Raw genomic sequence first — 25253 nt, 5'->3', positions numbered from 1 at the left:
TACTTGATCAGTGTGAAAATCCTTGATTTCCAACCTCTTCAGATGTACCACACATAGGGCATTAGGAGGAGTAGCTTGAAGCTTGCACATTTTTCCTTCAAGAAAAAAAAAAAGAGATTCATAATCCCAAAAAGCATTTTTAATACTTTTGAGCCATTTAAGCCCAAGTACTAAATCATAGGTATGTATTTCAAGAATTCTAAAATCAAAAGAAAACTCCAAGCCCTGCATTCTTCGTTTGAAGCCCTTCCACATGCCATGAAACTTAAGCTTTCTTCCCCTAGCCACTTCTACCCAAGAGATGCTTGTTCCATCAGGCTACCATCCAAGCTTTTTAGCCACATCAAAATCCAAAAAATCACTGGTACTACCATTGTCAATGAGGATCTGAAATTTTTTCTTGCCATAGTGCCCCATGAGTCTCATTGAAGAAGCACCATCCACTCCATTAATAGCATGCAGAGAGGTGGAAAACTGATCCTCATCTATCTCGGTCTCTATAGCTTCCTCAGTCTAACAATCATCTTCCTAAGTATTTTGAATCTCAATAAAATATAGTTGTAATTTTTGTCTCTGTGGACATTTGTGGTCTTAGAAGAACTTTTCATAGCAGTAAAAACATAGGTTTTTACTTCTACATTCAGCCTCTTCTTTTGTCGAAAGAACTTTAGTAGGATTTCTACTTGATTTTTGACTGAAAGAAGCATTTTTTTTTTGCTGATAAAGATTTGATCTTTTCTTTCGAATGGGTCCTACTGCTTGTTAAAGAATTTTTATTAAGTGCCCGCGTGTTTTGGTGAAAAGGTGGGGTACCTGAGAGTGTATGTGCCACGTACCCACCACTCTTGCTTTGAGTCTTCTTCTTGATCTGTCTCTTAATCGTCAGTTCTTGCATCCTGGCAAGTTTCCAAGCCTCTCTCATGGTTCGAGGCTTGAAAAGGCAAATTGGACCCTTGTATTCCTCTCGAAGTCCCGGTAGATATATGTCAATTGAATATTCTTCTGGCAATCAAAGCTTACACAAGATCATATCAAACTCATCGTTGTAGTCAACCAGAGTTCCTCATTGCTTCAGACGGGCTAGATCGCTCGTCAGAGTCTCGTGCATAGGCCGAAAGCGATCCTTAATCTCTTTTGAGTATTCGTCCCAGCTCGGATGCATGCCCTCCAAGATTTTTCATATGCTTGATGCCACTAGAAGGCTTTAGGATCAAGAGGCATACTGGTGATTTTAATCTCAGATGCTTCTGGGGTCTCGTTGAGTTTGAAGTAATGCTTACATTTCAAGAGCCAACCGAGTGCATCTTCCCTTGTAAACTTTGGGAATTCCATTTTCGTAAGCTGGGTGGGTCTCCTATACTCTCTTCGCCCATACCTATCTCTTTGTCTATGGTCCTCATGCTCGTGGTGATGATCAATGTTCTGCCCGTTTCGATGGTTGCCTTCCCTTTGGTTTTCTCGGTCCTGTACCCATAACTGGAGTTGTTGAGAGAGCCCATCAACCAATTCTGCTAAAGCATTAATCTTGCTGTTGTTTTCTTCAATCTTGACCAGGTAATCTTCCATTTCTTGTCAGGTTTGTTTGCTTTGACTTTGAGTCTTGACCATGAGCCATGATTGATGATGAAGGAGAGGGGTTGAGGAGCGTTTGTTTTGATACCACTGATGTGTAGGAATATGATAGGATTACTTTTGCTGGCCAGACCTACAAAAGAAAACCTAAGAAGAAGCCTGAAAAAGGAAAGATGCCTTCAGATAGTTAGAACGTTGACCTAACTGCTCCAACTATTAAGGAGCAAGAAAATCACAACTAAGGCTGCTTTAGAGTTGCTTTTGACCTGGCTTAGGAGAGGGTTCTTTTTGGAGTCCGTGAGGGTTGTCTTTTGGGTTTATAATTATGCTTGAGGTTCCTAAGTGGGGTGTGTCATTATTTTGGTATTTGAGAGTTGGGAGGAGAGGACTAGCCTTTCAAAAGCCAGCGGTTGCTCTGTAGTAGAGGGGCTGGGTTTATCTCAGTTGCTGTGATTTTCATTGTAACAAGGGAAGAGGGTTTTATACTGAATTAGGGAATCCTTCTTGTAACTCTGATTCAGCACCATATCATATTAATCTAAAACCTCAGGAATTCCTTTATTTTGTGCTCTGTTGTTGCTTGTTTGCTGTTTTCTGGTTTATTATTTAATAGGGTCTCATTAGAATATTTTGGACTGATAGAAATTGGAGAGATAGGGGGAAAGATGAGAGAAGAACAGGAAGGTTAGTAGAAGCAGAGAGGAATGAGAGAGATTAAGGAGAAGAGATTGAGAGAATTTGAGGAACATAAGGAATAGTTTTGACTGATTACTAAGATAAAGATTACAACTCAAATGCCCAAGTATATATAGGCCTTAAGACATTCCTTCCAAATGGCTATATTCTAACTAACCAACTATTTAAATGAAACACACGTAATTGATAAAACTATAACTATAACTCCGCCTATGTTTATAGCCGGTCCCAAGCCCGGGTAAAGGAGGAGGGTTGTGTTAGGCCATCAACAGCCAATGTAAAAATTTGTTGAATCTATCATGAACATGGACAATAGACGTTATAATGTTAATGCTAGGTCGTTGCCCGTAAGTAACGCGCTGCATGGCTCGAGTACAGTGATAAGTGAGTTAGAGCCGCTGCATCGGCGCTCGGATGTAGTGTTAAATGAGCAAGGGCTAGCGCGTCATTCTGGACGCACGCGGCTAAAGAAGTTAGTCCATAAGAGCAAAATTAGATTTGGTACTTGGAATGTTGGGACATTAAATTGTAAATCTGTAGAGGTTGTAGGGGTTATGATTCAAAGGAAAATCAATATCCTTTGCTTGCAAGAAACAAAATGGCGTGGAGAAGGAGCTATGGATATTCAAAGTTTCAAACTTTGGTACACAGGAAAAGTAAGTGCACGCAATGGAGTAGGCATCATTATAGATAAGGAGTGGAAGAAGAACGTTGTAGAAGTTAGCAGAATTGGAGACAGAATTATTTCTTTAAAAATGATAATTGGACGTGAGACTGTTAATATTGTTAGCGCTTATGCGCCGCAAGTCGGGACAGAAGCCAGTCTTAAGGAATTATTTTGGGAGGATCTGGAGGGGTTGATTCGACACATACCACAGAGTGAAAAGATTTTTATTAGAGGAGACTTTAATGGGCATGTCGGGAGGGAAGCTGGTCAGTATGCGAGGGTGCATGGTGGTTTTGGTTTTGGAGAGCTAAACAATGAAGGGCAAACTTTTCTTGATTTCTCATTGGCGTATGATTTTAAGATTGCCAACACTTGTTTCAAGAAGAGAGATGAGCATCTCATCACTTACAAAAGTGGAGCCTCAAGGTCGCAGATTGATTTTCTTTTGGTTAGGAATACAGATAGAAAACTTTGTAAAAATTGTAAGGGGATCCCCGGAGATGCTGTAACAACACAACATAGGGTCCTAGTCCTTGATGTGTGTATTATGAGTAAAATCCAAAAACGTCGACAAGTAGTAACACCAAAGATTAGGTGGTGGCAATTAAAAGGTGAGAAGCAAGATATTTTCAAGCGAAATCTTTTGGATAAAGGAATTTGGGATTCTCAGGGAAGTGCTAACATCATATGGGAGGATATGGCTAAAAAGATACGGGAGGTTGCAAAAGTAGTTTTGGGAGAATCGAAAGGTTCTGGTCCGAGAGATAAGGAGTCTTGGTGGTGGAATAATAGTGTACAGGACAAAATCAAGTATAAGAACTGTTTTAAAGCCATACATTTGTGTAACAATGAGGAAAATTGGGAGAGGTACCGTATGGCTAAGAAGGAAACTAAGAGAGCTGTGGGTGAAGCTCGTTCCAAAGCTTTTGAAGAATTTTATAAGCACCTTGAGACGAAGGAAGGAGAGCAAAATATTTATAAGATTGCCAAGAGTAGGGAAAGAAAATCAAGAGATCTAGAACAGGTAAGGTGTATTAAGGATGAAGAGGGAAGAATTTTAGTTACAGATGATGAAATTAAAAATAGATGGGAGACTTATTTTTCTAAACTTTTCAATGATGGAGAGGATTCATCTAGTAACTTGGAGGATTTAGTAACTGGTGAAGGAGAACAAAATTTGTCATTCTATCGAAAAATACGTGATAAGGAGGTAAAGGAAGCTCTTAAGAAAATGGCAAATGGTAGAGCCAACGGACCTGATTGTATATCTATCGAAGTATGGAAATGTTTAGGTGAAGAAGGGGTGAGATGGTTAATTAAGTTATTTAATGTGATTTTACGGTCCAAGAAAATGCCTGATGAGTGGAGGAGAAGTACATTAATTCCTATTTATAAAAATAAAGGAGATATTTAGAATTGTACTAACTATAGAGGGATTAAACTCATGAGCCACACAATGAAATTGTGGGAGAAAGTAATTGAGCACAGGTTGAGATTGGAGACAAGTATTTCTGAGAATCAATTTGGTTTTATGCCAGGTAGATCAACTACAGAGGCAATTTATCTACTAAGGGGATTAATGGAAAAGTATTGTTGTAAAGATAAAGATCTACACATGGTTTTTATTGATTTGGAAAAAGCTTATGACCGTATACCAAGAGAAGTGCTTTGGAAAGCGTTGGAAAAAAAGGGAGTACGGATTGCTTATATTAAAGCCATACAAGATATGTATGAGGGGGTAAAAACTAGTATAAGAACGCCTAGTGGTCAAACAAAGGATTTTCCTATAAAGATTGGACTACATCAGGGATCATCTCTGAGTCCTTATTTGTTCAACTTGATTTTAAATGTTTTGACGGAACATATTCAAGAGGAAATCCCGAAATGTATGCTCTTCGCGGATGATATAGTTCTTATAGCAGAGACAAGAGAAGAGGTTAATTACAAACTTGAGTTATGGAGGAGGACATTGGAGTCGAAAGGTTTTCGTCTGAGTAGAAGTAAGACGGAATATTTATATTGTAAATTTGGTAAAGGACTATTCGAAAATAATTTGGAAGTGAAATTGGGAGATCAAATTATACCTCAAGTGGAAAAGTTTACATATTTGGGAGCCATTATTCAAAATGATGGCGAAATCAGTGGAGATATTTCACATAGAATTCAAGCTGGGTGGTTTAATTGGAGAAAAGCTAAAGGAGTTATTTGTGACCGTAAGGTGCCTAATAAACTTAAAGGAAAGTTTTATCGTACTGCTATCAGACCGGCAATGTTATATAGTAGTGAATGCTGGGCTCTAACGGGACAGCAAGAGCATAAAGTTGGAGTAGCAGAGATGAGAATGTTACGATGGATGTGCGGACATACACGTAAAGTTAAAATTCGAAATGAGCACATACGTGAAAAAGTGAGGGTGGCACCTATTGAGGAAAAAATGGTAGAAAATCGGTTGAGATGGTTTGGGCATGTACAAAGAAGACCAAGGGAGGCACCAGTGAGAAAAGTGGAACATATAACTTTGAGTCCGATTAAGAGAGGTAGAGGAAGGCCTAAGAGAACACTCTTGGAAGTTGTTGAACGTGATCTCTTAATTAATAATATTTTTAAAAGCTTAATAAATGATAGAGCACAATGGCGTCTTGCAATCCATGTAGCCGACCCCACCTAGTGGGATAAAGGCTTGTTGTTGTTGTTGTTGTTGTATAACTATAACTAACATGTCATAATTATAAATCTATAACACTTTGCCACTTCTTTTTTCTTGTTTGTTTGAGATTATTGGAACCTTATTCTATAAGGTGAGGCTCCTTACTCAAATGATAATATTACTGTCTAAAGAATTTTTATCTTCTTGAGAGATTAGATGTTGGCAATGATGTAAGAAAAAGAACCATGGGGTTTGGCAATTGATGAGGTCTTTTAGATTGCACAAGATTGTTTTTATATAGTCTCATCAATTAGTTTTTGTGCTTTGGCGCCTATAACTATGACAATGTAATTATGATGTACAATAGTTCTTTAAGTAGAATATCGTATTAACATGGACCATTTGGATTTTGTTTGTGAAAAGTTACTATGTGAGTTTTCTGTAGAATGCCCTGATGGCTGAGATTTATGAAAGTGTGAATCCTTAGATTCAGTATTGACTACGAAATCATAATCATTGTAATTCCAGTAAACTGGCAGATGAAGAGACGAAGAAAGCTGTTCTTGTACTTGAGCAAGCATCAGTACCCTGTAATATTTGGTTTATTTACAAGGGCAACCTCATATGTACAAGGTACATGCTAAATTAATGCATTTCAGAAGCATAAATAATTGTTAGTTGTAGCTGAAGCTGAAGGCCAAAAGCTGTAAACTCAAATGATCAATGAACGCATTGATTTAGGGGTTTATGATCCAACCATGATTGAATCACAAATTATTAAATATATTGCATATGTATTTAATTTATTTGTTAAAAATTTAATATAATAATTAGTATGTTATGTGAATATTATTTTTAATTTTTATTATTACATTACAAGTCAAAACCATGCTTCCAAGCCATTCAATCCATCTTGGCTCGTTGTAAAAATTGCATCTTTCTATATTCAAATTATCAGGATCAATCCTCTTGGTTGATAGTGTTGCCAAAATAAAAATAGAGTTCTTACATAAAACTTTTATATAAGTAAGCGTCACTTGCAAGCTACACAGATGAGATGCTGGCATGAGACACTTTGTTCAAACCAATGCAATTTTAGCAAAATTAAAGTTTGGATTGGTTCAACACTTAAAGGATCATTTGTTAAAGCATATAATGCTGGATTGGACCTAGTTCGATCAGTTATGAGCCTAGCTGCTTTATAATCTCCAGGCCCTTGTGAATTGAATTTGAGACTGGTTCTCTAGTTTTTTGGTTGAACTGACTCGTGTGGTCTAGTTTTGATAACATTAGAAATGACATGCACATCTTCTATTCTTGATTGTATTGTCTGATGCATATTAAATGCACTGAATTTTAGCCGCTTAAACTCAGAAATTGTTGAGTATTTCTGTCAAGTCAGAGTAGTTTATGATGTGGTATTATGAACTGTGAGGAAATGGTATATTTTTACACTGGTGAATGGAGTGGAGATGTTGAGATGAATGAATTCCGATGTGTCAGGTCAAAAAAAAAAAAAGAAATTTTAGATAATGAATGGAGAATACATTTATGGTGAGAGCAGGTGTTAGGTGCTCAAAAAGTAATTGAAAGGGATAGGAAGAACAAATTTATTAAGACGATATAAAATATGAATCTTGTTCCATACTTTTCTTAATAGTCATGTTTAAGAGAATCCCCAAAGGATTAAAAGACAATTTTATTCATTATATACTAGCTTCTAAGTTGTTAGGCATATTTATATAGCCAAATACAAGGAAAAATGCTAAATGAAATCTAAATAATTAAATAAAAAATGAATAAAATATCCTAAAATCTAAATAAAGTCTAAAGAACTAAATATTTAAATAAAATATCCTAAAATCTATCCTAAATAATATCCAATTTCAAATCAAATGATAACAAAAGAATAAAATCAGATTTAATTTATCTTCCATCGCTTCCTTCTTGAGTAAGTCTTTAATAGAATCTTATATGGAATCTTATCAGTAGGGAGGCAGGGTAATGGAGGATACAATAAGCAAAAATGGAGGCAGGCTGATGGAGGATGTGATACTGATAGTGTGACTCTGCTGTGATACATCTTGAAGGACTTTGTTAAGAAAAAGTAATTGAGGGAAAACAATTGATTGAACAGATGGGAAAGAAAATGTTGGTTTGGGGTTTTTGAGTAGTTCAGGTAGTGAGGAAGGGGTGTGAAGTATCATTTTGGAGGATGGTACTTGGAGAGACTTGACCCTTTTGAAAGCTAGAGAGTTATCATTCTTTATCTTATGGTTTTATGGCTTGAGGTTCTGTTTTAGATCTTTTAATTCAGTAATTAGAAAAGAATGACTTTGCTCTGCTTTGGTGTTGAATTTTGCTGTTCTGTTTACTACGTTCTATCAAATTGGTATCAATTTGGTGAGATTTGTTGGGGATTTGCAAACTCCGCCTATGTTTATAGCCGGTCCCAAGCCCGGGTAAAGGAGGAGGGTTGTGTTAGGCCATCAACAACCAATGTAAAACTTTGTTGAATCTATCATGAACATGGACAATAGATGTTATAATATTAATGTTAGGTCGTTGCCCGTAAGTAACGCGCTGCATGGCTTGAGTATAGTGATAAGTGAGTTAGAGCCGCTGCATCGGCGCTCGGATGTAGTGTTAAATGAGCAAGGGCTACCGCGTCATTCTGGACGCACGCGGCTAAAGAAGTTAGTCCATGAGAGCAAAATTAGATTTGGTACTTGGAATGTTGGGACATTGAATTGTAAATCTGTAGAGGTTGTAGGGGTTATGATTCAAAGGAAAATCAATATCCTTTGCCTGAAAGAAACAAAATGGCGTGGAGAAGAAGCTAAGGATATTCAAAGTTTCAAACTTTGGTACACAGGAAAAGTAAGTGCACGCAATGGAGTAGGCATCATTATTGATAAGGAGTGGAAGAAAAACGTTGTAGAAGTTAGCAGAATTGGAGAGAGAATTATTTTCTTAAAAATGATAATTGGATGTGAGATTGTTAATATTGTTAGCGCTTATGCGCCACAAGTCGGGACAGAAGCCAGTCTTAAGGAATTATTTTGGGAGGATCTGGAGGGGTTGATTCGACACATACCATAGAGTGAAAAGATTTTTATTGGAGGAGACTTTAATGGGCATGTCGGGAGGGAAGCTGGTCAGTATGCGAGGGTGCATGGTAGTTTTGGTTTTGGAGAGCTAAATAATGAAGGATAAACTTTTCTTGATTTCTCATTGGCGTATGATTTTAAGATTGCCAACACTTGTTTCAAGAAGAGAGATGAGCATCTCATCACCTACAAAAGTGGAGCCTCAAGGTCACAGATTGATTTTCTTTTGGTTAGGAACATAGATAGAAGACTTTGTAAAAATTGCAAGGTGATCCCCGGAGATGCTGTAACGACACAACATAGGGTCCTGGTCCTTGATGTGTGTGTTATGAGTAAAATCCAAAAACGTCGACAAGTAGTAGCACCAAGGATTAGGTGGTGGCAATTAAAAGGTGAGAAGCAAGATATTTTCAAGCGAAATCTTTTGGATAAAGGAATTTGGGAATCTCAGGGAAATGCTAACATCATGTGGGAGGATATGGCTAAAAAGATACGGGAGGTTGCAAAAGTAGTTTTAGGAGAATCAAAAGGTTCTGGTCCGAGAGATAAGGAGTCTTAGTGGTGGAATAATAGTGTACAGGACAAAATCAAGTATAAGAAAAACTGTTTTAAAGCCATACATTTGTGTAACAATGAGGAAAATTGGGAAAGGTACTGTATGGCTAAGAAGGAAACTAAAAGAGCTGTGGGTGAAGCTCGTTCTAAAGCTTTTGAAGAATTTTATAAAAGCTTTGAGACGAAGGAAGGAGAGCGAAATATTTATAAGATTGCCAAGAGTAGGGAAAGAAAATCAAGAGATTTAGAACAGGTAAGGTGTATTAAGGATGAAAAGGGAAGAACTTTAGTTACAGATGATGAAATTAAAAATAGATGGGAGACTTACTTTTCTAAACTTTTCAATGATGGAGAGGATTTATCTAGTAACTTGGAGGATTTAGTAACTGGTGAAGGAGAACAAAATTTGTCATTCTATCGAATAATACGTGATAAGGAGGTAAAGGAAGCTCTTAAGAAAATGGCAAATGGTAGAGCCAACGGACCTGATTGTATATCTATCGAAGTGTGGAAATGTTTAGGTGAAGAAGGGGTGAGATGGTTAACTAAGTTTGCAAACTTTACCAACATTTTCTGAGTTTCTCTTACCTAAAGGGACTTCCATGTATCTCTCTTCCTCAAGATCACCGTTGAGGAAGGCATTTTTCACATCTAGTTGATGTAAAGGCCAATCTAAATTTACAGTAAGGGATAGTAAAACCTTTATCGTATTGAGTTTAGCCACAGGAGCAAAGGTCTCTTGGTACCTTGGGCAACTAATCGAGCTTTGTATTTATTTATACTTCCATCAGGATTATACTTCACTATAAATACCCACTTACTACTCACAACAGATTTGCGCTTGGGTAGATTTACAATCTTCCAAGTTCTATTCTTATATAAAGCCCTCAGCGCTTCTTCTATAGTTTGTTTTCAGTTCGTATTAGCAAAAGTCTCATTAAAACTTTTGGGGATTTTTACAGTTTCAACATTAGCAACAAATGTCTTTAGATGAGTAAAGAGCTTTCTGTATGAGACATACCTGCCAATAGGATGTTGGGTATAGCTTCTCTTGCCTTTTCTCAAGGCTATAGGCTAATGAAGATCTTCAAGACTTGTCTCAGGTACAGAATCATGGCTTTGCCTTGGTATGGTAATGGAACTTTCTCCTCCATGCTGCTGTTCAGTAACATTAATAGATTCATCCACCATAGTCTTAGTCAAACCTGGTTTGGTGAGAGAGTTTAGAGTCTCAAAAGGGTTTTTATCTTGAAAATCAGATCTGGTTGGTGGATTTCCAGAGTTTGTAGACTCTGATTCACGGGTTCTAGGGCTGTTTTCTGATAAAAAGTGGGAATTTGAGCAATTTCCAGATCTATCCAGAAGACAACTCTCAGAATTTGTGGCAGGTGAGATAGGGATAATAGGTTCATCTAGTGATGTGTGAGGTCCATTAGGCTAAATAGTCTCAATATGTTGTTTTTGATCAGATTTATCACACTTGGTGTCACAAATGAGCCATTCACTCCACTCACTCTCCCCTTGAATGGGTGATTTGGGATAAAAAGACTGTTGTTCAATAAATTTGACATTCATATTGTGGAATTTTGGGAGAGAAACAATATATTTCTCGTTCATGTGTTTTCTAATGTACAAACTAAGGCTATATACACATCAAGTGAGGTAAAACCTAATAAATGCTAATAAAGCCTAATAATGATAATGAATGCTAATTGATCACAATAATGACACAATATTTCCATACTTCCCCTCAAGTTGGATCATAAATACCAATCATGTCCAACTTGCTTGTATAACTCTCAAGGGCAAGTTTAGGCAATCCTTTGGTGAGTACATCAACAGCTTGTAACTTGGTAGGTAGGTATGTCAAACATACAATGCCTTCCTCTACTTTCTCTTTGATAAAATGCCTATCTACTTCAATAGGCTTAGATCTCTTCTGTTGTATAGGATTCAATGCCATGCTTATGGTAGCCTTGTTGTCACAATACAACTTCATTGGTGGATCAATTCTTACCTGTATTTCTTCCATGATCCTTCTTATCCATAGTTCTTCTGTGATTCCTTGAGCTAATGCCCTCAATTCTGATTAAGCACTGCTTCTGGGTACGACTCTTTGTTTCTGACTTTTCCAAGTCAGTAGGTTTTCCCACCCAAATGAACAATATACAGAGGTGGATTTCCTTTCTCTATAGGTCCCGCCCTAGTCTGCATCTGTATAGATCTCAATTGTCCTTTGATCATTCTTCTTGAATAGCAATCCCTTACCAGGTGTACCTTTAAGGTATCTGAGAATCCTATATATAGCTTCCAGGTGTTTCTTCCTTGGATCACACATGTATTGACTTGCTACGCTGACAGCAAATGTAATATCTGGCCTTGTATGGGATAGATAAATCAACTTTCTAACTAATCTCTGATATTTGTCTTTATCAACCATTTCTTCTTTTTCATTGTCTTCTTCTTCTTCAACCTGATTATCAGAGTTGTCATCTCCTTCTAATTCCTCCTTGTTGTTTTTCTCAGGCTTCTTCTTTCTTGAGACCACAATAGGAGTTTCCTCAGGTTTACAACCTAACATGCCAGTTTCCTTGAGAAGATCAAGTACGTACTTCCTCTAAGATACATATATGTCTCGTTTTGATCTTGCAACTTCCGTTCCAAGAAAATACTTCAAGTTCCCAATATCCTTGACTTCAAATTCCTTACCAAGGATAGTCTTTATCCTTGCTATTTCCTCAACATGATCTCCTATAAGAATTATATTGTCTACATACACAATATGGATGCACTTCTTAGCTCCCTCAACCTTAACAAACATCGTATGATCTAATAATCCTTGTTTGTAACCTTCTAACTTCAGGACTCTTGAGAACCTATCAAACCAAGCTTTAGGTGACCGTTTCAAGCCGTATAGGGATTTTTTCAGCCGGCGTGCTTTGTCACTTCTGTCTGTATCAAACCCTGGAGGTAGAGTCATGTAGACTTCTTCCTTCAATTCTTCGTTTAGAAAGGCATTCTTGATATCTAGTTGATGAAGTTGCCATTCAAGATTGGCTGTTACTGACAATAGAATTCTGATAGTATTTAGTTTTGCCACTAGTGCAAACGTCTCGTTGTTGTCTATACCATATGTTTGGGTGAAACTCTTTGCTACTAACCGTGCCTTTAACTTGTCAAGTGTGCTATCAGCCTTATACTTTGGGGTAAAGACCCACTTACAACTAACTAGCTTCTTACCTTTACATCTCTCAACAATCTCCCATGTTTCATTTTTCTCCAAAGCTTTCATTTCCTCCATAACTGCATTTCTCCATTCTGGTATTTTCAAGTGCCTCTTGGATGTTGGTAGTAATAACAACTTTATCCAAATTAGTGATGAAGGCCCAGTAACTAGGAAAGAGAGCCTTGTATGATACATGTTTTTGAATCGGATATAAAGTACAAGTCTGAGGTTGTTTCCGAAGAGCAATAGGAAGATCAAGTTCAGCGGATTCACTTCCTTGTTCTGAATCATCTGGCTTACTAGATGGATCAGTCCTTAGTACTTCAGCTTCGAGAACTCTCTCTGGTTCTGTCTCTCTTGGTGCCTCAGATACAAGTTGCTCACTATCTTTTGATTTCTTCATTCGAGTGTAAATCAATAACTCTTCCTCTTATGGTCCTTCTACATCTCCCTCTGTTTTCTTGTTTTCCCCAAACTTTGTCATAAGAGAAGAGGTTGGTGAAGGTGGGGTGTTTGACGGAAAAGATGATGAGGGTAATGATGCTGGTGAGGGCTCAAAAAGCACGTATTCTATGTAAGGTGCTAGTTCTCAAGTTTGAGATTCAGCTATACTCTCTCCCTGAATTGAAGAATTGAAATAAAAGGGAGTTTCTTCATGAAAGGTAACATCAAGGCTTACAAGGGTGCATTTAGAAATAGGATCAAAACATTTGTATCCTTTTTGAGTGGGAGAATAGCCAAGAAAGATGCAGTTGATAGCTTGAGGTTCGAGTTTATTGTTTTGGTGGATATGAACAAAGGCTGTGCAACCAAATATGCGAAGTGGAAGTTCGGTTTCAATGTGGGATGTAGGAAAAACACTTTGCAATTTTTGGAGAGGAGTTTCAAAGGATAAGATTCGATTGGGCATTCGATTGATGAGATATGTCGCGATTAAAATGGCATCTCCCCAATAAAATTTTGGCACCTTGCAAGTGAACGTGAGTGCTCTTGCAACTTCAAGGATATGTCTATTTTTCCTTTCTGGAACCTCATTTTGTTGAGGGGTATGAGCACAAGTACTTGTATGGATAATACCATGATTTTGGAGGAAATGACTCAAAGATTGGTTGAAGTGCTCGGTATCATTATCAGTGTGTAAGACTTGAATGCTAGTTTTGAATTGGTTTTTGATCACAATGAAAAAGCTCATGAATGTGGATGCAGCCTCAGACTTGTTCTTAAAAGATAAACCCAACAAATATGAGTATGGTCATCAATGAAGGAAATGAACCGTTTTGTTTGAGTACGGTTTGGAGTACAAGATGGGCCCCACAGGTCACTGTGCATGATTGTGAAAGGTTTGGTGGGTGTGTATTTAGCTTTGGGAAAGGAAGGTTGATGGTGTATGGCAAGTTGTGCACCTCACATTGGATTTCACTATAATTTAGGTTAGTGCATAAGGTTGGAAACACTTGTTGAAGGTAATGAAAATTAGGATGACCCATTCTCTTATGCCATAATATAAAATTATCAATGTTAGAGGTAGACAAAGAATTACCGATAATAGGTGAGTTATCTTCTCGAGTGACGATCTCTAAATAATAGAGCCCCTCGTATTCCTTGGCACTGTTGATTATCACACTAGATGATTGGTCTTGAAACAAGCAATGAGATGGAAGAAATGCAGCAAAACAATTTGACTGCCTGGTCAATTGACTGATTGAAAGTAAATTGCAATCAAGTTTTGGTACATGGAGAACAGATTCCAAAACAATAGAATCTGATATACAAATACTCCTTTTCCCCGCCACAGGTGCTAAGGAGCCATCTGCAATTTTTACTTTAACATTTCCAGCACACGGGGTGTAAGTGCTGAACAATTGATGATAGTTAGTCATATGATTGGATGCCCCAGAATTCACAATCCATACCACTACACTTCGAGTTGTCTTTAAAGCTTGAAGAAAGGAACCCCTTTTTGCCACTAATGCTACAGGTGCAGATCTGGAAAAATTAGTCATGACACTATAGAGGAGTATACATAGCACTTCAAATAAGGGAAATGCTTCATAATAGACTGAAAACAGAAGCCACAACCCATTATAACTCCAAACCCAGAAAAACAAGGCACTAACAACACCATACGACTTGATATGGTTCGAAAACGATGTACCCATACACCGGATTGTGTTGGATTTGGCTGGAGAGAGTGCGTCGTCACTGTCCGAGAAGATTGTGTCCTGAACGGAGCCTACACATGTCGTCGGAAGCTTGCTGACGCAGTTCGCAGAGGTGGCGTGTGTGGTCCACACACGCTGCCGTTCACTGTCGCCGTCTTGGAGGGTGGCGGTGAGATTCAAAACTCGCTCCACCATTGTCTACACACAAATGCCCTCATGTACTGTTCAGAAAGTCTCATCCTAGCCACTCCAAAACTAACCTAATTTGAATTTTTGAGCTTGATGCTTTAATGCCATGTGGAATTTTGGGAGAGAAACAACATATATTTCTCATTCATATGTTTTCTAATGTACAAACTGAGGTTATATATACACATCAAGTGAGGTAAAACCTAATAAATGCTAATAAAGCCTAATAATGACAATGAATGCTAATTATTCACAATAATGACATAATATTCCCACACATAGTGATATACACCTTTTTGGTAGTAGGAGAAGACTTAAAGAGTATCCCAAAAATATACATTTAATAGCTCAAGGATCTAGCTTCCCCCTAGTACACAAAAGCAGTACAGCCCCTTTTTGGTAGAGATTTAGTGAGGGAGGAGTGGGGATATATGTCAAGGAAGGTTTAAAGGGGTGTACAAAAGTTCAGAGTTTTAGATGGTATAAGGTTAATCAAGTAGGCTGAGGTGAGAACAGCATCCCCCCAAAACTTGTGAGGAACATTACCCCCAAACATAATGGCTCTAGACACTTCAAGGAGATGTCTATTTTTTCTCTCTGAAACTCCATTTTGTTGAGGAGAAGAAGCACGAGATTTGATGGTGTATACTATGAAGGGCCAAAAAATTTTTAAAATTAGAATTTAAGCACTCCTTTCCATTATCACTACAAAGTATCTTGATTGTGGTCTGGAATTGATTTTTAACAACAACAACAACAACAACAACAAGCCTTTATCCCACTATGTGGGGTCGGCTATATGGATTGCAAGACGCCATTGTGCTCTATCATTTATCAAGGTTTTAGAAATATTATTAATTAAAAGATTACGTTCAACAACTTTCAAGAGTGTTCTCTTAGGCCTTCCTCTACCTCTCTTAATCGGACTCAAAGTTATATGTTCCACTCTTCTCACTGGTGCCTCCCTTGGTCTTCTTTGTACATGCCCAAACCATCTCAACCGATTTTTTACCATTTTTTCCTCAATAGGTGCCACTCTCACTTTTTCGCGTATGTGCTCATTTCGAATTTTATCTTTACGTGTATGTCCGCACATCCATCGTAATATTCTCATCTCTGCTACTCCAACTTTATGCTCTTGCTGTCCCGTTAGAGCCCAGCATTCACTACTATATAACATTGCCGGTCTGATAGCAGTACGATAAAACTTTCCTTTAAGTTTATTAGGCACCTTACGATCACAAATAACTCCTTTAGCTTTTCTCCAATTAAACCACCCAGCTTGAATTCTATGTGAAATATCTTCATTGATTTCGCCATCATTTTGAATAATGGCTCCCAAATATGTAAACTTTTCCACTTGAGGTATAATTTGATCTCCCAATTTCACTTCCAAATTATTTTCGAATAGTCCTTTACCAAATTTACAATATAAATATTCCGTCTTACTTCTACTCAGACGAAAACCTTTCAACTCCAATGTCCTCCTCCATAACTCAAGTTTGCAATTAACCTCTTCTCTTGTCTCTGCTATAAGAACTATATCATCGGTGAAGAGCATACATTTCAAAATTTCCCCTTGAATATATTCCGTCAAAACATTTAAGATCAAGTTGAACAAATAAGGACTCAGAGATGATCCCTGATGTAGTCCAATCTTTATAGGAAAATCCTTTGTTTGACCACTAGGCGTTCTTATACTAGTTTTTACCCCCTCATACATATTTTATATGGCTTTAATATAAGCAATCCATACTCCCTTTTTTTCCAACGCTTTCCAAAGCACTTCTCTTGGTATACGGTCATAAGCTTTTTCCAAATCAATAAAAACCATATGTAGATCTTTATCTTTACAACGATACTTTTCCATTAATCCCTTTAGTAGATAAATCGCCTCTGTAGTTGATCTACCTGGCATAAAACCAAATTGATTCTCAGAAATACTTGTCTCCAATCTCAACCTGTGCTCAATTACTTTCTCCCACAATTTCATTGTGTGGCTCATGAGTTTAATCCCTCTATAGTTAGTACAATTCTGAATATCTCCTTTATTTTTATAAATAGGAATTAATGTACTTCTCCTCCACTTATCAGGCAATTTTCTTGGATCGTAAAATCACATTAAATAACTTAGTTAACCATCTCACCCCTTCTTCACCTAAACATTTCCACGCTTCGATAGATATACAATTAGGTCCGTTGGCTCTACCATTTGCCATTTTCTTAAGAGCTTCCTTTACCTCCTTATCACGTATTATTCGATAGAATGACAAATTTTGTTCTCCTTCACCAGTTGCTAAATCCTCCAAGTTACTAGATGAATCCTCTCCATCATTGAAAAGTTTAGAAAAATAAGTCTCCCATCTATTTTTAATTTCATCATCTGTAACTAAAATTCTTCCCTCTTCATCCTTAATACACCTTACCTGTTCTAAATCTCTTGATTTTCTTTCCCTACTCTTGGCAATCTTATAAATATTTTGCTCTCCTTCCTTCGTCTCAAGGTTCTTATAAAATTCTTCAAAAGCTTTAGAACGAGCTTCACCCACAGCTCTCTTAGTTTCCTTCTTAGCCATACGGTACCTCTCTCAATTTTCCTCATTGTTACACAAATGTATGGCTTTAAAACAGTTCTTCTTATACTTGATTTTGTCCTGTACACTATTATTCCACCACCAAGACTCCTTATCTCTCGAACCAGAACCTTTCGATTCTCCCAAAACTACTTTTGCAACCTCCCGTATCTTTTTAGCCATATTCTCCCATATGATGTTAGCACTTCCCTGAGAATCCTAAATTCCTTTATCCAAAAGATTTCGCTTGAAAATATCTTGCTTCTCACCTTTTAATTGCCACCACCTAATCCTTGGTGTTACTACTTGTCGACGTTTTTGGATTTTACTCATAATACACACATCAAGGACTAGGACTCTATGTTGTGTCGTTACAGCATCTCCAGGGATCACCTTACAATTTTTACAAAGTTTTCTATCTGTGTTCCTAACCAAAAGAAAATCAATCTGCGACCTTGAGGCTCCACTTTTGTAAGTGATGAGATGCTCATCTCTCTTCTTGAAACAAGTGTTGGCAATCTTAAAATCATACGCCAATGAGAAATCAAGAAGAGTTTGCCCTTCATTGTTTAGCTCTCCAAAACCAAAACCACCATGCACCCTCGCATACTGACCAGCTTCCCTCCCGACATGCCCATTAAAGTCTCCTCCAATAAAAATCTTTTCACTCTGTGGTATGTGTCGAATCAACCCCTCCAGATCCTCCCAAAATAATTCCTTAAGACTGGCTTCTGTCCCGACTTGCGGCGCATAAGCGCTAACAATATTAACAGTCTCACGTCCAGTTATCATTTTTAAAGAAATAATTCTGTCTCCAATTCTGCTAACTTCTACAACGTTCTTCTTCCACTCCTTATCTATAATGATGCCTACTCCATTGCGTGCCCTTATTTTTCCTGTATACCAAAGTTTGAAACCTTGAATATCCTTAGCTTCTTCTCCACGCCATTTTGTTTCTTGCAGGCAAAGGATATTGATTTTCCTTTGAATCATAACCCCTACAACCTCTACAGATTTACAATTCAATGTCCCAACATTCCAAGTACCAAATCTAATTTTGCTCTCATGGACTAACTTCTTTAGCCGCGTGCGTCCAGAATGACGCGGTAACCCTTGCTCATTTAACACTACATCCGGGCGCCAATGCAGCGGCTCTAACTCACTTATCACTGTACTCGAGCCATGCAGCGCGTTACTTACGGGCAACGACCTAGCATTAACATTATAACGTCTATTGTCCATGTTCATGATATATTCAACAAATTTTTACATTGGCTGTTGATGGCCTAACACAACCCTCCTCCTTTACCTGGGCTTGGGACCGGCTATAAACATTGGCGGAGTTAACCGAGTGTGATCATTAATAAAAGTAACAAACCAATGAGTGTCAGAATTCATTTCAAGCTTAGATGAACAATGTTAAAAAAGGATGAGTGGGAACATAGGTATGATTTGGATAAGAATTTCGACTTTGTTTTCCTAGATGGTAAGTTTCACAACTAAATTCATAAACTAATTTATTAGTAATGCTGGGAAACAAAAGTTGCATATAACTGATATTAGGGTGGCCTAACCTAAAATGCCATAACATAAGATCATTTGCAGAAGTAATAAGTAGTAGCACAAGAATTATGCGCCGTAGGTGAACCTCCTTCAATGTAGTAAAGTCCATTCCATTCCTTGGCATTGCTAATCATCCTCTCCAAGGTCAAGTCCTGAAAATCACAACTGTTTTTGTAAAAAATAACAAGACAATTTATTTGGGCTGCAACTTGTTGGACAAATAATAGGGTACATTTGATTTCAGGAACATACAAGACATCCTTTAACACAATGTTTGTAGAAATAGCAACTATGCCTGAGCCCAAAACTTTAACATACTACCCATTAGCTACTTCAACAGAATCATGTTCAGAAAATGCATTCAATTCAATAAATAGCTATTTAAACCTGGTTATATGGTCAGTTGCACCTGAATCAACTATCCACATATTCTTAGATGTAGTGGCACTGCTAAGAGCTTGAGTGAGGGCAGTACTTGAGTGTGCTAAGGTAATAGAGGGGGAAGGTTTCTTACATAAATTTGCAGAAGCATGTTTGTTTAGAATTTTTCTCAATACCAGTAATTCCTCAGGGCTTAGAGAACCTCCTTTTGACTCAATAGTACCAACCATCAATCCTTTGTTTTCTGATTTGGGTTTTTGTTTGAAATTTGCTGGCTTCCCGTGAAGTTTCCAGCAATCATCTTTGGTGTCTCCTTGGCAGTGATCACACCATTTATTTGATTTTTTACCCTTTGTATTACCTTGATTTCCCGGGACAGCAAGTGCAGAAAATTCATGGGAGGCAGTAGAAGAAGCGGATGAGAGAGAGATGAGTTGGTCAGTACCTGTCTGCTCTCCTCCCATTTGATCATATTAAATGATTCTTTTAATGATGGAAGTGGCTTCATGCTCATAATGCAACCACAAGCATCTTCAAAAACATTATTGAGACCAAGGAGGAAATCATAACACCTTTCTCGATCAACGATCGTCTTATAATACAATCTATCTTTATGGCAGGACCATTCTTGGATCTCATAGAGATCTATTGTGGGATTTTTGAGAGGAGAAATATGATTTTCCATTGATCATAATAGTAGGATACAGAAGACTATATATACACAAAGCTAGGAGACAAGCAAATAAATGGCTAATAAATACTAATAATTCTAATAAATCCTATTAACTCCTAATAATCAGATAATAATATTTACAATAAATACAATATCTCCACACTCCCCCTCAAGTTGGATCATAGATGTTAATTATGTCCAACTTGCTTATGCAACTTTCAAATGCGGGCTTATGTAATGCCTTTGTCAAAACATCTGCAGCTTGAAGGTTTGTAGGTAAATAAATCAAACATATGATTCCTTCTTCCACTTTTTCTCTGATAAAATGTCTATCCACCTCCACATGTTTTGATTTCTCATGTTGAACAGGATTTAAGGCCATGCTTATAGCTGCCTTATTGTCAGAATAAAGTTTTAATGGTGAGTCCACTTCGACATGTATCTCTTCTAGGATTCGTTTCAGCCATAACTTTTCCATTATTCCTTGAGCCAAAGCTCTTAACTCGGACTCATCACTACTCTTAGAAATGACTCTTTGCTTTTGACTCTTCCAGGTAACCAAGTTCCCCCAAACAAAGGAACAATAACCAGAAGTTGATCTTCTATCAGGGTGAGTTCCTCCCCCATCTGCATCTGTGTAGACCTCTATGGTTCTCTGTTCTTGTTTCTGGAAGAATAACCCTCTACCAACAGTACCCTTTAAATATCTCAAGATCCTCTAGGCTGCTTCCATATGCTTCTTCTTCGGTTCAGACATGTATTGGCTAGCCATACTTACTGCAAAGGCAATATCCGGTCTTGTATGGGAGAGGTAAATCAACTTCCCAACAAGCCTCTGATATCTCTCTTTATTAGTGGCCTCTTCATTCTCATTGTCTTCTTCTTCAACCTCATCATAAGACTCATCTTCTTTTGATTCTTCCTTATTCTTCTTAGGCTTCTTTTTTTCGGAACCACAATAGGGGTTTCAGCTGGCCTACAACCTAACATACCTGTTTCCTTCAGAAGATCGAGTATATACTTCCTTTGAGATACATAAATACCTTTCCTTGACCTCGCAACTTCCATCCTAAGGAAGTATTTCAAGGCACCAAGGTCTTTTACCTCGAATTCTTTGCCCAGAACAACCTCTACTCTTGTGATTTCCTCAAGATAATCTCCTATAAGAATAATGTCATCAACATATACAATAAGGATACACCTTTTACCTCCCTCAACTTTAACAAACATTGTATGGTCTGACAATCCCTGCTTATAGCCTTCTCGTTTGACGACTTTTGAGAATCTATCAAACCATACCCTAAGAGACTACTTTAGGCCATATAGAGATTTCTTCAATCTGCATACTTGATCACCTCTGCCTCTATCAAATCCTGGTGGTAGAGTCATGCAAACTTCTTTTAGTTCTCCATTTAGGAAAGCATTCTCGATATCAAGCTGATGGAGTGGCCATTCTAGATTAGCTGTTACGGATAAGAGAACTCTAATGGTGTTTAATTTTCCCACTAGTGCAAAAGTCTCTTTGTAGTCGATACTATATGTCTGAGCAAACCCTCTTGCTACCAAGCGTGCTTTTAACTTGTCAAGAGTTCCATCGGCCTTGTACTTTGGGGTGAAAATCCGCTTTCATTTCCTCCATGACTGCATTTCTCCATTCTGGTATTTCCAATGCCTCTTCAATGTTGTTGGGAACAACAACTTTATCTAGACTAGTGACAAAAGCACGATAACTTGGAGAAAGAGCTTTGTAGGATATGTGCTTTTGTATTGGGTGCAAGGTACAAGAGCGGGGTTGTTTTCTGAGAGCAATGGGTAAATCAAGATCAGATTGAATACTTACTTGTTCAGGACTTTGCTGAGGTGATTCAGGAGCTACCACTGGTTTTGACTCCTTTGGTGCTTCAAATACAAGTTGCTCTCCTTCCATGGATTTATGCTTTCGAGATTAAACCAATAAGTCTTTGTCTTTTTACCTCTCTATATCTCCTCCTGATGTTGAATTATCTTCTGTGACTGGCACAAGAGATGGTGATAGTGGTAAGGGTTCGGATGAGCGTGATGGCTTTGGTAATTGAGGTGGTAATGACTCTGCTAGTATGGACCAAGAATACGAAAGCACTTGTTCTTTGTTAATCTCTTGTTCCCAAGTTTGAGATTCACCTATGCTCTCCCCCTGAATTGAAAAATTGGGGTAAAATGGCATATCTTCATGAAAAGTAACATCAAGGCTTACAAACATGTGTTTGGAAATGGGATTGAAACATTTATACCCCTTTTGAGTAGGGGAATAACCAAGGAATATGCATTTTGTAGCACGAGGTCCAAGTTTACTAGATTGATGGATGTGAACAAAGGTTGTGCACCCAAAGACACGAAGAGGGATGTTGGTTTCAATATGAGATGTGGAGAAAACACTTTGCAATTTTTGAAGAGGAGTATCAAAAGACAAAATACGACTGGGCATTTGATTGATGAGATAGGTTGCAGTTAAGATGGCATCCCCCCAATAAAACTTTGGGACATTATGAGTGAACATGAGGGCCCTAGCCACTTCAAGAATATGTCTATTTTTTCTTTCTGCAATCTTGTTTTGTTGGGGTGTATGGGCACAAATGCTTCGATGGACAATGCCATGCTTGTAAAGAAAGGTACTCAAGACTTGGTTAAAATATTCAGTACCATTGTCGGTGTGTAGAATTTGGATATTTGTGCTGAATTGGGTTTTAATCATGGTAAAGAAATTGATAAATACGAATGCAGTCTCAGACTTGTCTTTTAGGAGATACACCCAGCAAATACAAGTATGATCATCGATGAAGGTAATGAACCATTTTGATTTGGTGCGGTTTGGGATACGAGATGGACCCCATAAATCACTATGTATGGTAGCAAATGGTTTGGTGGGTGTATACGGTGTTCTAGAAAATGATGTTCGTTGGTGCTTTGCCAGTTCACACACTTCACATTTGACATCATGGTTGGTAGGGCAAAGGTTTGGGAACAAACGAGATAAATAATGAAAATTAGGATGCCCCATCCTCTTGTGCCATAACAGAATATTTGTATCTTTAGAGGTCGATATAGAGTTACATACATTAGTGGCTTGATGGTGACTCACTTTAGCATTCTCAAGGAAGTAGAGTCCCTCACACTCTTTAGCATGTCCAATTGTCATACCTAATGATAGATCCTGAAAGACACAATGGGTTGGAAGAAAATTAGCACAACATTTAGATTGCTTTGTTAGTTGGCTCACAGACAACAAATTGCATGCTAATTTTGGTACATGAAGAACAGATTCTAGAGTGATAGATTCAGAGATACGAATACTCCCTTTCCTCGCAATAGGAGCAAGAGATCTATATGTAATTTTGACCTTCAAATTTCTAGCACATGGAGTATATGTAGAAAATAATTGGTGGTTATTGGTCATATGATCCAATGCGCCAGAGTCTACGATTCACACTGTTTCAGCCCTAGACGTTTTTAAGGCTTGAAGAAAATTACTTCTTTGTGCCATGAAGACAGAGACTGACTGTGGAATCTAACTAACACATAGTGCATCAGATTCAACAACTTTTGATGACAATTTTGCAAGTTTCATCATCCAATGTCAAAAGCTTATGAGCAAATGGGTACAAAGCAGACGAGAAGACCAAGACATATCACTTCTAGGATTAGAAGCCCCATTTCCATTAGAAATTTTTGGGTATTTGTGTTCTTTAGGTCCAATTTGTTCTGACAGTACGCACATTAAACGAACAAGGCGAAGGCTTGGAAGACTCACAACAGGAAAATGCTGAGACTAGGTCGGAAATGGTCCATCGTTGCCGAAAAAAGTCGTCGTTGCTGGAAACAGCTCGCCACGCGCTTCCACGCACCCAGACTCTCCCTCTGACATAAACTGGACAAGTGGCGCGTGTGACAACCACGTGCCGTCGACGGACGCCAAACTTTGGGGTTGAACCGATCGGAGGTCTCTGGTCCTTCCTTAGTCGGCGGTGAGATCCAACGGCGCCTCTCGTACTCCATTAGGGTTTTGTCCGTGAGCTAGTCTGAAACTATGTTATACGACAGAACAAAAAACAACTAGGGTTCTGATCTAATGTGCTCTGATACCATGTGGGATTTTTGAGAGGAGAAATATGATTTTTCATTAATCATAATAGTAGGATACAAAAGACTATATATACACAAAATTACGAGACAAGCAAATAAATGGCTAATAAATACCAATAATTCTAATAAATCCTATTAACTCCTAATAATCAGATAATAATATTTACAATAAATACAATATCTCCACATCTATTTGTTGCCAAAGCCTCATTAACGCACTATAATATTGAGTCATAGATTGCTCGCCTTGTAGAAGGTTGTGAAGCAATCGTTTGGTTTGAAAAATTGCAGCAGTGTTCTCCTTGACAAATGCGTTGTCTTGGCAGAATCCCAGATCCCTTTGGCTGTTGTTGCGAGCAAATAGTTCTTGCTTATTTCCATTGTCATGGAGTTGACTAGCTATGTCATGACCATGTTATTTTCTGCACACTAATGTTCAAACAGAGGATCATTGGGTTCAGGTGGTTTTGGATTCCAAGTGAGATATTTCTCCTTTTTTTTGCCATGAACGAACATCAGAATATTTTAGGACCACTAGACATAGTTGTTGGTTTAAATCGATGTGTTACTATGACTTGTGAGAGAGACTCAAGTGTCAAACTAGTCACCATCGTGTGCGAGTTTGCACTACTACTCCCTCCTGATTTCATCAAGTCTAGTCCTTGTAAGCCCTCACTATTCGACGAAGATTTGTTGGGTTCCCCATCAACATTGAAGACACATCACTGACCAATTCTTGCTGCCTTGGACGACATTTTCAAACCACACGCTTTGATACCATGATAGTATTTGCCAGCAAAAAGCTCTGATTTTATTCACAGTAGGTGTACCGATATATAGTACAAGGAGGGAGAGAATAATTGAGATCAAATCCCTTAGATTTCTCCCACAACTATGAATATTAATAACTAATAAATACTAGAATAATAACAAATCAAGAAATAAAAGAAAATTAGGTTAAATGTTGATTGTGGGCCTAAAGGCGACAAGCCCATTCTCAACACTATGGCTAGAGGCATGTTTGTTGCGGTGCAAGTCACCATGACCTACTCATTGTGGCTAATAGCTCTGCTCGCTGCGGTCGAAAAGCACCAACCACTCACTACGACCACAATTGTTG

The 25253-nt window shown here is 38.0% G+C and overlaps 1 protein-coding gene across 5 annotated transcripts in view; it reads left to right on the top strand.

The window, feature by feature from the left end:
* LOC129304798 (U-box domain-containing protein 32-like) overlaps positions 1 to 25253 on the top strand; it is a 70622-nt gene that overhangs the window by 10138 nt on the left and 35231 nt on the right. For 3 of the 5 annotated variants that reach the window (XM_054944600.1, XM_054944608.1, XM_054944632.1), the window contains one exon: positions 6111 to 6215. The exons of 1 other annotated variant lie outside the window; for it this stretch is intronic. In XM_054944600.1, the coding sequence (XP_054800575.1) occupies positions 6111 to 6215 (105 nt within the window). Of the gene's footprint in view, positions 1 to 6110; positions 6216 to 11773; positions 11852 to 25253 lie in introns of all 5 variants that reach the window. One more of the 5 variants, XM_054944623.1, reaches the window with a different exon arrangement.

The sequence above is a fragment of the Prosopis cineraria genome, unplaced genomic scaffold, assembly GCF_029017545.1.
Source record: "Prosopis cineraria cultivar Desert tree isolate PC_DT_omini unplaced genomic scaffold, ASM2901754v1 PC1, whole genome shotgun sequence".
Taxonomy (NCBI): Eukaryota; Viridiplantae; Streptophyta; class Magnoliopsida; order Fabales; family Fabaceae; genus Prosopis; species Prosopis cineraria.
Note: the sequence above shows the minus strand (reverse complement) of the source record. Positions and strands in the feature narration are given on the sequence as shown.